The 13,010-nt window shown below is 33.1% G+C and overlaps 1 protein-coding gene across 1 annotated transcript; it reads left to right on the plus strand.

The window, feature by feature from the left end:
• Positions 1–70: 70 nt before the first annotated feature.
• LOC145584628 (crossover junction endonuclease MUS81-like) lies at positions 71–12,407 on the plus strand. The gene is made up of 13 exons (XM_081641445.1): positions 71–313; positions 897–985; positions 1,102–1,180; positions 1,980–2,066; positions 2,212–2,337; positions 4,077–4,290; positions 7,740–7,882; positions 8,818–8,875; positions 9,661–9,819; positions 11,034–11,113; positions 11,414–11,651; positions 11,792–11,878; positions 12,129–12,407. Exons 1-13 carry the CDS (start codon positions 117–119, stop codon positions 12,237–12,239), a joined length of 1,668 nt encoding a protein of 555 aa, XP_081497571.1. The 5' UTR covers positions 71–116; the 3' UTR covers positions 12,240–12,407.
• The last annotated feature ends 603 nt before the right edge of the window (positions 12,408–13,010 follow it).

A 13,010-nucleotide genomic window follows, 5' to 3' on the forward strand; every position in this document is an offset into this window, starting at 1 on the left:
ACAACAAACATGAATATAAAAACCCCAAATTAATTTCCATAAAACCCTAGCAATTTACAAATATTCCACCAAATTTCTGATCAAACACTACTAAACTTTCTCTCTCCTCGACGAAAATGGCGATTGAGAAGAGACCAGTGTGTGAAGAGAACGACGCGCTGGTTGCATACATGCGAAAATGGCGGACAGAAAGGATGGAGAATAATCCCCAAGCTCATACCCAAAATATTGAGAAAACTGTTAAAAAAGCTCTCACTAGTGTTTGTGATCATAAAACCCCCATCACTACTCTCAAGGAATTCAAAGCAATTAAGTGAGTTTTATCTTTTTGTTAATCTCAAATATCTGTCTAATTCTGTTATAATTACTGTTTGCTTACTGGAATTTTGATAATTGAAGTTTAATTTTAAGAATGGTTGTTAGTTTGGGTGAAATTTGGAGGTGGGTGATGGATAATTTCATGAATGGTGTTAGTTTGAGTGAATTTTGGAACTTGGTTTTGTTTAAATGTATGATTTCATGAATGGTTTTAGTTAGGGTAAAATTTGGAGGTGGCAGGTGGGTGATGTTTAATTTCATGAATGGTTTTAGTTAGGGTGAGCATTTTGAGTTAGGGTTAAGTTTCATTTCATGAATGGTCTTGGTTAGGGTGAAATTTCAAGGCGGGTTAAGTTTCATTCATGAATGGTTTAGTTAGGTGAGATTTTGAGGCGGGTTTAGTTTCATTTCATGAATGGATTTTAGCCAAAGGAAATTTGTGAGGTGTGAAGTTTAATTTCGTGAATGGTTTAGTTAGGGAAAAATTAAGGGTGTGAAGTTAAATTTTTGACAATACTTTGTTTGCTTTTCCCCTCTTAATACTTGTGTTGTCATTTTTTGTAAAAATAATTGGCTAGGGGTATTGGGAAGTGGCTTGCGAATGAGATGCAAGAATTTTTCAACAGTAATTCTAGTGCTTCTCAGGATGATAATTTGGCGAAAGGAGGTACCACATCCTTTTTTAGCCTTTTGTATTTTTGTTGAATAATAGTGTGAGTTCTGTTGATAAATTTCTAACTATATAGAGAGGTCATTGCTTATTAATTTTATTGAATGATCTAGGTAAGAAGGCTAAAGCCCCCAAAAGGTATATACCGCAGAAAAACTCTGTTGCTTATGCATTGTTGATCTTTTTACATAGGTATGGACATACTTTTGATATATTAGAATGCTCTTGAAAACTAACTTTGTTAGTTATTTGATTTCTTAGATTTTGCAAGCCATACTATAATATTCACATTGTTGTTGAAAAGGATTGATTTTCTTCTCAGGCTTCGTTTGTTCTAATGGAAACCATTTTCAATCAAGATTCATTTTTCATGGAAAATAATGATCAAGAGTAAACACAATTGTAAAAGGGTTTCGCTTTGTTAGTTTTGTTAAAGAAAAGTTAATGCAAACGGAAATGAAAATGGAAAAGAGAGGATAGATGTGAGGAGCCAAAAAAAGATGTAAGGGAGCCGAATGTAACATTCCTTTTTTACAAAAGGAAAATGTTATCCACCATGGAAAAGTTTAGAAAAATTGTGTTCCACCTCTTAGGGTCCGTTCACATTTACTGAATTGAGCTGAACTGAACTGAACTGATTGGAGCTAAACTGAACTGATTGGAGCTGAACTGAACTGAACTGAATTGAATATTTTATGAGAGAGGGGAAATTAAGAGCTGAACTGAACTGAACTAATTGGAACTGAACTGAACTGATTGGAGCTGAACGGAACTGAACTGAACTGAAATTAAGTAAATGTGAACAGGCCCTTAACAATACAAAACAAAGGAAAATGAAAACATTTTTTTCCTAGAAAATATTTTCCTCTTTAAAAATGTAGCCTTAAAATTTGTTTGGTTTTCATTCTAAACTAAAGAGATAAGTGGAATTTATTGAGCTTTTAGTATATTATTGCAAAGTAGACTTACTTCCTGTGTTTTTCCTCATCAGGGCAACTACTAATGGAAAAGAATTTATGCATAAGCAAGAGCTGATTGATGCAGCTGAAGCTAGTGGTCTCTCACGAGTTCCAATAGCGTACGATGATCTGATTACCCTGTTTCTGTTTTTCTTGTTTTGTACACTATTGATACTCCTTATGTCTGGTTTATGCTGAATTTACTCTTGGATGGCTTTTTAATGAAAGACATCTAACCTTATGGTTCATTTGGTATGTACTTAGGCCAGAAGCTGGCAGAGGTAAGCAGAAGCAATTTGGTAGTTCCCCTAGGGATTGGTATAGTGGATGGAGTGCAATGACGACATTGGTTGACAAAAATCTTGTATATAAGAACAGTTGTCCGGCAAAGTATGGCTTCTATTCTTTTATTCCTTGCAATTAGTCATATGTATATACTATGCTTATTTTCTGTAAATATGAATTTGCATAGCTTCTCTTAGGGTCTTAGTCAATTCTTTTTAATTGCTCTAGTAATGAAGCAGAAAACTAGCTTCTGGTTGTATATGATGTTTTTGTCTTGGAAATAATTCATCATTTTTGTAGTTGTCCCTGTGGAAATGGATAGTCTTGTGCATTTTTTCAATACTATCGTGTTTACTGTATCCTATAAGACTGTAATATGACATGTATTGTTGCAATTGTCTTGATGCTTGTGCTGCACACACATTTGCAGCTGTCTAGCCTTGAATGTTGAATGGCCCCTTTTGCTTTGGCACTTGACTTTCTTTCTAGATATAGGCATCTAAAATATGATTAGTGTGATTATTGGCATTTAAATGCAATTTAAACTTAATGTGTACTTGTGTTAGAGTTGAAACCTGAAATTCGATTAAGTGTGAGGAATGTAGTAGTTAGGCCCTGAAGGTTCTGGGCAAAATATAATGCAAAGAAAGAACGAAGTAAAGCTGAGAAAGAAGCACAAAGTAAGCTGGCTATGTTATGAACTTTTGCACAAGGCAATGTTAAATTGTTAGGAAAGCATATTGGCGTGGCTTGCTTGGGTTCTTGGTTTTTTAGCTGCCTATTTTTATTAGGAATGTCGAATATTATTTTTAGTTATTACTAAAAAATTTGAAACAATAGTTTGGGTATATTAAGGAAATAATTTATCATTTCTCTATTCATGAAATATACGAGTATTTTGTTTTAGGATGTTTTACAATACATGCATCATTTTTCTTTAGTGAAAATCTATAAGGTGAAATTACTTTATTACTTTACTACTAACTATATTAGTGGGGACTGTTCACTTTTGTAACTTTGTTGTACACACTCTTTTTTTATTACTACCTCTATTTCATATTATGTGCAATAAAGGTCATGACATGGACTCCTAGGCATAATTTGTTTGGGAGTATTAAAGGAGAGAGAAAGATAGAAAGCATGTGATGAGAAGAGAGATAGAGAGAAATGACAACTTAAAAAGGAAAGAAAACATTTGTTGCACATAATGTGTAGCATCCATTTTTGGTAAATGTTGCACATAATATGAAATAGAAATAGTACATAAGCACTGCTGTCAGATTATACCCCTTTTTCCACTCAATTGGCGGTGTGTGCTTAAAGAAATGATGCAAGTGTTGAAAAACGAGTGTGTGTGTTTGTCTTTGTTCTTAGTAATATTGGAAATTGCTATTCTTGGAGAAATAGGTTAATGCTAATCAATAAATATAATTATAAATATGGGTTATAATTTGGGTTATTGAAGTATGTGTGATTAAGAAGTTGTAAGCATCGGTGTGTATGGGGGTGACTCAAGGGCGAGACAACAGATGTGAGAGTTAATGATTACTTAAATGGTTGGAGTCATGGAGAGATAGGAGAGTTCTCCGTGCGTGTGTGTGGATTCTTTGTATATTTGTTAACTGTTTCATAATCAATTGTGATGGAAGAGTCCATCATATAAAATATTGTCTCACCATTATTGAACTTATTTCATGCATTATACTGTTCATTTTGGATGGAGATCTACAATGGTTGAAACTAAATCTGAGAATTTTTAGTATTGTTTGTATGTTAGGGGCTGGTGGTTGTATATGCTTAAAGCTGTTTTTTTTTTTTTTTTTTTTTAAATCTCTATTGTACAGATATATGTTATCTGACAAGGGTCGTGAAGTAGCGCTCGAGTGTTTGTCTCGATCAGGTATGCTTGATTCTGCTGCAAATGTTAGCAACACAGAAGAAGCTTCAATTTCAGATGACGAAGAAGAGATTATGGAGCTTGTAGCTACTGTTTCACCCACATCTCCTCATCTGAACAAGGGCATGAAAGATGATATTCCTTTGGAGTTTCTTGAGAGGGTACATTTTATTAATCTCATTTGGATTTTACTTCTCACTCAAAGATATCAAAATTATATCACATTCATAACTGTAATGTCTTTGGTGCATTGCCTCCATATATTTTACCTTTCATCACTTTCTTTGGTCTGGATTTGTTAGTATTATGTAATTAGTTGTAGTCATGGTGATAATGTTGGCACTCTTGGCAGTAATAACTTATACAGTGGCATCTTTTTGCATGACTCATCAGTAAAAGTGTGAAAAGTCTTTTGAGGTGAAATTGCAGTCAACATAGTTGAGGTTCATTATATGTAGGATACTGCAAACGTGTGGAATATTAGGTTGTGCGCATTAGTTGAAATTCATTTGGAGGCACCTACTCCCTGCATGCTGCATATTATGCTCCTTAATTTAAATCTACACACTCTTTCCAATAACATTTTCTTACTCTCTCTTTCCTCTACATAAAATTATCCACTATCTTCAATCTGTGTACCTTTTTATTCCACTAGCAATTACATTTCCCACCAAAGAAAGAAACTCTTTAAAATTCTGCTATTTCCTATGATGAAATATATTGCAGGACACATGGAGTTCTATATTAATTAGCTTTATTTTGATTGTCTTGGAGTACATTCTTTTTACTTGAAAAAATATGATATAATATATTGGCTTGTGCAAGGAATCAGACTAGGCCTAGTATCCGCTTCACTTATGCAAGGAGGCCCAAGAATGTTAGCAATGCTTGAGAAGGGAATTTTGTTAGAAAATCAGTTTTGGATGGGAGAGGGTAAAATAGTAATCCATAAATAAATTAGTTATGGAGTTTGTTATTTGATTCCTTTTGCTAGCAGCTTCTAGAGTCGGTTGCTTGCTTCAGTTTTGGGTATTAATAGGGAATTGGGGTCAAGGGAAATGCATGCAAAAATTTGTTAAGAAGTTTGTTGTGGAGAGAACCTTCCTCTCGAAAGAAGGCTCGTATTGTAAGTTACTTTGATTTGCAATACAACTATCCCTTGGCTGCCATTGTTACTCTGTTTTCTTTGCTTTGACTACTCTGTTCTGTGCTAAATCCTAGCAAATTGAATGAGCTTAAGTTTAGTTGTAAAATGAATTTGGTACCCCGTATTGCCATTATTGGTCCTTATTAGAACTTATTTTTCACGTTTTTAATTTTTTCACAATTTTTTTAAGGGTGAAATAAAAAGGCCTTAGAAAATTATATTTATATATTGTTGAAAAAGGTACAGTTTTGCGAATGCACATAGATATTCTAATTTCTTGTATACATCCCTTTTCCTTTTCATTGATTCTCCATTTTGTTTGGGGACTTGTAAATGTCACAGTGCTTTGAAACCCTAGTTATTATTAGTCTTACCAATAGCTCATTAACTGAAATTACTCTATCATTGAACTATAACCTTAATCTAAATCTATTGGTGTCATATTTCTTAACACCAATATTTGATCCATACGTGCCACATACATAATCTACACTGCTGTTGGAGGATTGAGCTTTAGGCTTGTAATGATGATTTTTGTCTTTGACATTGGGGGAGTCTGTAATGCTCCAAAGTAACTCATTGGTTGTGAGAAGTTTAGTTTGCAACTTTATCAAGCACTTGGTCCCTTTAACTTATAGCAATATTTTGCTAGGTTTTGTGATCAAAGTTGAGAATCTTCTCCAAGAAATCTCTTATTTGCTTATATAAGGTCATGTCTGACAACAATTAACCCAACCTGATCAGAAGACTTTGTTTATCAATTGTGTGTAAATAATCTAATTATTGTGATGATAGATAATTTGCTTTGTTTTTTTTGTACTTTCTGTGTTCTGTTTTAGTTTGACCATATATTGTAGGGATGTTTGACATTGGTTCTATCATTTTCAGATTTTTGGTCTGATTTGATCTTGTTTCATGGTCTGAATAAACATTAACTGTATCTTTACATCAAGGTATCCCATTAGATTTGTCCCAATGTGTAAGTAAACAAATATTAGAACTTCTAGTTTGATTTTTTTTTGGTCTGATTTGATCTTGTTTGGTTCTTGTAAGTATAAATAATAAGTTTATGAAATAAGTTGAAAAGAACAAGTTCTTAATAAAGTAGCCTAGGAAAAGTGGTTGAACTAAAAATAAAAGAGGATTTATGAATTTATGATAATTACCTGTAAAAAGCTCAATGAATGTTCATATACAGTTGCATAAGAGTACCTTAAATCTAAACTTATGAAAGCAAAGTTGCATAAATTATTTTACATGGACTGTGAAAACAACTTTCAGGCTCATTAATGAGCATTATAACTTTGTTATTTGCTCATGAACATGGAGGATTGATGGTTTTATGATTTTCTCAGAAAGTCGATATGCTATTTGTTTTGTGTATCTTCATTTTCTATTTGATGAATTCACAAGTCAAAATCTTCTTTTGTCACTACTATAATTTTGTGATGGAGGCTTAGCTATATTTTTGCATATTGACTCTAAGGTTGAAGATCACCAGCAATAGCTTTGTTTTTTCTGTGAATCTTGATTTTGTGTTTTATGTGCTATGTTATATGATAATTAATGATTGAACTTTTGGATGCAAGTGTAAAGCATAATACTTGACAACCCCTCCCTCCACCTACCAAAAAAAAAGGGTTGGCTGCCTTTTGTTTTCAGCAAAAGAAATAATGTGTATTTCTTCTGCAATCTTGCATTTGTAGTTCACAACCTTGGGCTACACAAGTGAACAAGTTTTACATGCTTTAGCTGAAGTTTCTGTATGTTCGCCAACCCAAGAATTATCCACACCCTGGCCCACAGTTCTTTGCCAACTGAGAGAAAATGAAGTTTATGGTCTTCACTCTGATCCTCAGCCAACTGGAAGAAGAAATTCTGATGATGCATCCACTAGTTGTAGATATGTTGAGGGTAAAGGGCCATAATAAGCCATATCATAAGTCTTGGATTTTGGATAATTTATATCATTGATCTTTTTTGCATCCCTATTAATTCAGAAATCAAATTTCACTGTCATTTTTGTTTATATTTTTCCTCCATTTTCTTTCTTGCTGAAGGTGAACAAAAGGTGACTGGTGTAGTTAATCAAAACGGTCTTACTTCCTCATCAACCTTGGTCAGTAATCAACGAATTTACCTTTTTTTTAGAGGATTGCTGAAAGCTGCCAATTGCACATGCATGTTTATCTCTAAAAAAATATTAGAAAGTAAAAGCAAGCAACTAGCTTAATCCTTCATGCTGCGTTTTTCCTTCTGATTTTTCGATTTTATTTGGAAAGTTTGTTTATGTCTGTTTGAAGTGGATGGGCTACACGTCTGGAATTATTAAAATTTGAGGAGGCATATTTTTTTTTGCTACATTTGGTTTCTATTGGCTCTATGGAAATTCTATTGCTACTTTGGATATACTAATTTTGTGAATTTGGTTTTCATCACCTTTTCTATTTGAAAATGTTTTAGGATTCTCAGGGAAAAAAGGCTAGTCAACCTGCTTGCCAAACCAGTCCAGTTGATCTTAGACTGCCACCACTTGAAGTATTGCAGAAGTTCGAAGATACATACGAAATTGTCTTGATTTTGGATGACCGAGAACACTTTGCCAAGTGGGTCACTATCTCTTTTGTATACTTCGGGCTGTGACTGTATGCATTCCTGTACCATCTCAAATTCGTTTTAATTTCACATCGTGGTGGTTCTGGCTTCTTTCTCCCTTTTGATTGTATGTTGTACTTTCATGATGGAATTATTGGTCATTAGTCATTAATATTAAGGCTCCGTTCTCCTCATCTTAGTTTTACTTATCTGAAATCTATTAAGTTTAGACAAGTTTCTGTAAGATAATGCCTATAAGTTTAGATAACATATGGTAATATAAGGGCTAATAAATCCAGATAAAATAAAATTAGACAAGAATTGGAAAGTTCAGATAATATCAATTTAAGGTTAATAAGGTTCAATAAGGTATAATAAAACTTCATTATAAGGTCTAATAAGGTTGAGTTAGATAATACTGTATAAGATCAAATATTATATGTATGGACTAATTAGTTTAAATAAGATAGGGGTTAATAAGTTTAGATAAGATAAGTTTAAGGCTAATCAGATGAGACAATACTTCCTCCATCTCTGTTTACTCGCAACCCTTTGACTTATGCACTGTTCATATACTCTTCTTTAACTTGTTTGAATGATCTATAGTTTAAGAAAAATAGTCATGTGGGAGTTAGTTAAATTTGCCTCATTCGTGAATGAAATAATGCATTGGTGAGCGTGAAATGAGAAGTCTTGCAAGTAAAAAGAAATGAAGTATAAGTCTATAAGATAAGTGAAACTCAAATGAAGAGAACACACTTAATTTTCAAGTAAATTATTTTTTTCATAATGTTTTTTTTTTCTTTCTTCTTCTTCTGTGGGAGGATAATTTAGTAGTAGACATGCATATATACTGTAGCCTCATTGCTGATGTCTTCCTAATTTCTTAATGATATGATTTGTGCACTTGCTGCTTGTTAGTCTGATTTGTCTTTTCTGGTTTCAGGACAAAGTCAAGAAATCTTAAAGAAAAGATCTTTGAGGAATATAAAATTCAAATAGAGGTAAATGTTTGCTTCTTAATATTTCTGTATTTTTGTCCAACTGTCATAAAACTTGGTCTGTTTCTCACTTCAGATGTTCTGAGATTACACCCTCTTACAAAATTACATCGTTTTTATTGTTTGTGTTTTTTAATTCACTATTATCCATTTAACCTTGTTAGTCATCTATGACTTGGTGATGAATAGTTATCAAAGATAGTTTAACAGTACTAATTGCATGATTTGCATCTTTTTATAGAAGCAGTACTTTTAAAGATGGGAATAAATGAAGTAATGATCGTATTTTTCTAGTTTTTTGCTCGTCTTGGTAATTGAGCTGATAGGGTCTTATTGAACAAGAATTGTGGAGCAGTCAAAACTTAAAAGTAAATAAGGAAGTTTATAAATGATGCCATTGGTAGGTGATTAAGTGGTAGTTTGAGCTTGTGTCAGTATGCTCGAATGCGGTCCGATAAATTTTCTTATTAGCTAGATAATTCTGGAGAATGTAGTGGACGTAAATTTCCACTCTTGGTGCATCTTTTTTTTCCTCTTTCATTTCTATATTGCTCTTGGGTATAATAAAAAGCACAAGGTCAACTTGTAGCTTTTACTACAATTAGCTGAAAGTCACTTGAAATGGATTCGGACATTTTTCTTAATTGGGTATGTCTCAAAAATTTTCTGACCTCCCATTAATGGACCTTAGAGATAATTTGTAAGTAAGATGCATAGATATTTGAAGTGATCTTTGCAAGCCCCAAAGATGCTGGTTCATTTGACTGGTGCTGCTGATATTCCTGCAGGTCAGACATTTGCCCGTTGGAGATGCTATCTGGATTGCACGTCATAAAAAAGATTCCACTGAATATGTTCTTGATTTCATTGTTGAGAGGAAAAATGTTGATGACCTACGTAGTTCAATAAGAGATAACCGCTACAAGGATCAGAAGTTGAGACTTCAGGTATTCAGTCTAAAGAACTAACCCTTAAAGGTTCTCATGATTCCGTGGTGGGTTGTGATTATGAAACTATGTGTTCTTAGTAAAATTTTCCAATCACTGTTTTCATTAAGGTCATTAAAACTCTTTCCTCTTAGTCAGATCAATTGTGCTTGATTTAGGTCATAATGTGCAGAGTGTACTAAATGGCATTATGCATTTTGGTTTGTTTTGGAATTTTGAATGTCTAATTTTTGTAATGATGTAATTATAATATTTTATTCAAGTGTATGACTAGATTTAATCTGCAGCTGAGCTGATTATATGTTCAGCTTTTATCTTAGGAGTTGAACAGGGGGCAAAGTAACAATTTGAGGTCCTTATCATAAATGATTTGTCACATAGTTATCCAGCTATTTAGTTTAAATAAATTGTAAGTGTTTTTCCTTGCAGGAGTCTTAAATATGTCAAGTTTATTAATGAGAATTGAGATATAATGTGGTTTTTAGAATTCATGTGAAGTTAAGTTGATAAATTATGCTTTCTCCAAATATATGCTTGTGTATCATTTTTTTCAATCAACTCTTGACGAATTTTAGAAAATGTGACTTTGTATTTAGATCCTTTTTCTTGTATCTTTGAGAGTGATTCAGAAGTTGAATCCATGCTTTAATCTGTCTTCCAAATTGGCTTTATGATGTGAATCCTGTTGTAGTCTATTCTATATTAGTTTGAGATCTCTAATTATTTACCTAAATAATGATAATCAATGGCCTGAAAAGGTGGTCTGTGGCTTGTTTTTAATATTCTTCCTTTCAAAATCTTCCATTATTTTTTTCCTGTAAAAAAATAAAAATAATATAGGCAGTTTTAAGAATTTTTGGAATGTTTAAGAGAGCAATTTCTTTAGAGAGAAGCTTTGTTTGGTATCCTGCATTCTACCTATAGGAACTATCAATATCAGAACCATTCCACCTGTCTATTGATTTTCTGGTGATTCTCTTTTGTTTGCAATCTCATGAGAATCTTCTCTTTCTGTTTCACTTTTGCCTATCTTTGGTTTCTGAATTCATCATTTGATTCTTTTTAAGAACTCTGATTATCCTGGTATTATATAATTCCCTAAGCCACGTAACATAACAATTTATTTTAGAATACATAATTATGCAAATATTTTCTTCAGTTTTAGGGTTATTTGATCTTGTTCTCATGCTTCTGGAACTTAACTGTTCTTTCAGAGAACTGGAATGAAGAAGATTATATATTTGGTGGAAGGTGATCCTAATGCTTGTGAAGAAGCTGATAGCATTAAAACTGCGTAAGAATTTATCATTCTATATTTCTATGTGCATTTCTGCATATCCTAGAATGTGCATCTATAATTGCACCTTTGTAGTGTGAAAGTTGCATTTATATCAAATAAAAGAAGTGACTTTGAACTGTTTTACTCATTGGTTGTTCGATGTGGTCTATAATTTTCTTTCATGTTTTGCTTGATTATAGTTTTCTTTCATGTTTTACTTTATTATAATTTTCTGGAGGTAACATTTCCTAAGTTTAACAGCGAAATTATCTATGAAAGTGCTGACAACTGTTTCCTATTTGTGGTCTTCTTTAGTTGCTTTACTACAGAGATCTTGGAGGGGTTTGATGTGCAAAGAACAACAAGCCTGGTTGATACTCTTCACCGATATGGCTGTTTAACTCTGGCAATTACTGATCACTATAAACTGATTTCATCAGCTGAAGGATGCAAAACAGCGGGTGTTTGTCCTAAGTATAACAAGTTTATCAAAACATGTGAAGATGCTGATAAGTTGACAGTTAGTGATGTTTTTGCCATACAGCTCATGCAGGTGGGTTTAGCTGTAGCTCAGACCTTTTTTATTTTTAATTCAGAAGTTCAAATTTTCGTTTTCAGCAATGTAGATTGTCTATATTATCAACTGAGCTGCCCCTCCCTACCATCTAGAATTACTCTTGTATGGTTTTGCAGGTTCCTCAGGTGACTGAGGAGGTTGCCATGGCTATCTTGGAATGTTATCCTACTCTCTTCTCTCTTGCTCATGCATATGCTGCTTTAGTGAGTAGTTTTCCTTTGTTTCTGTTAATTGTGATCCATGTTCGATTATGTTGTGCATGATATGTTCTAGTTAAAAGACTCGAAACCATAAACATATTCAATTGCATACATGTGAGTATATTGTCATTATCACTAAACACTGATTTATGATACGCCTGATAGCTGCACTTCTTAAATTTATGTCTTTATGATTGGTGATTAAGACCAACACTTGTTAATGGATTACTTTCGCCTTTCTCTGTTCTACAAGGATAAGGATAAGGATATTGTTGCGCAGCAGGAGTTGCTGATGAAGAAAAGTGAGGGTGCAGTCAGTGCTGTTGCTAGTAGAAATATCTACCGCTTTGTATGGGAAGATTAGTTGGAACCTCCTTTTGATGCAAACAAATTCTGGGATAGTTCAAGCTAACTATGTATTTATATCTGTTGAAACTCAATGCCCAGAGAAGGTTGTCATCTAGTACTTAGGTATGATGACTGGAAGTTCTAGTATTGTATTCTTCCATCTTTTATAGTACACTAGTTTGTGTTTAGGAAGGGTAGACCTAGAATGTCTAAATTATTAGTCTAACTTGGTTATTTTGTGATTAATATTACTCGTAGTTTTTAGGGTAAGTCCTATTTGCCTTACATAATCACACCCTTCATTTTTATTTAAGTGTCTAGTATTGACTTTGACACTATTTATATGCACCTTTTCGATCAATGTTTGTGAGTCATACATGAGATTAAATATAATAATGTGATTACTTGCTAAAATCTTTTCAATGGATGATTTTAAAAACAAAAACAATTTTTTATAATTTAAATCTAAATTTATTGATAATTAAAGATATCATTAGTCAAAGTTTTAAATGAACAAGTTTGTCGGTCAAGTTGGGTCCCTTGAATAAAAATAAAGGGTGGATAATTTTACATATTACATGAAAATCAAGGGTAATTAGATTTAATCAAGAGAATGCACCCTTAACCACAAACCATAATTGTTAAGTTATGACACAAAGCTAGGATATATGAACACTTCACCCAAAAGCCGTGTTTGTGTTCGACATCACCACTTGTTCGACACATAATGATACGTCTTGAACACACTTAAAAACCGTGTCCTACTATGATACAATCCATTTTGCTT

Source organism: Chenopodium album, chromosome 16 (genome assembly GCF_948465745.1).
Source record: "Chenopodium album chromosome 16, dcCheAlbu1.1, whole genome shotgun sequence".
Taxonomy (NCBI): domain Eukaryota; kingdom Viridiplantae; phylum Streptophyta; class Magnoliopsida; order Caryophyllales; family Amaranthaceae; genus Chenopodium; species Chenopodium album.

Excerpts from the sequence above, each read along its gene's own strand:
- LOC145584628 (XM_081641445.1), top strand. The coding sequence starts at position 117 with ATGGCGATTGAGAAGAGACCAGTGTGTGAAGAGAACGACGCGCTGGTT. Across the intron at positions 1,181-1,979 it reads TTGTTGATCTTTTTACATAG|GGCAACTACTAATGGAAAAG; the intron begins GTATGGACATAC and ends TTTCCTCATCAG. Across the intron at positions 11,652-11,791 it reads TTGCCATACAGCTCATGCAG|GTTCCTCAGGTGACTGAGGA; the intron begins GTGGGTTTAGCT and ends ATGGTTTTGCAG.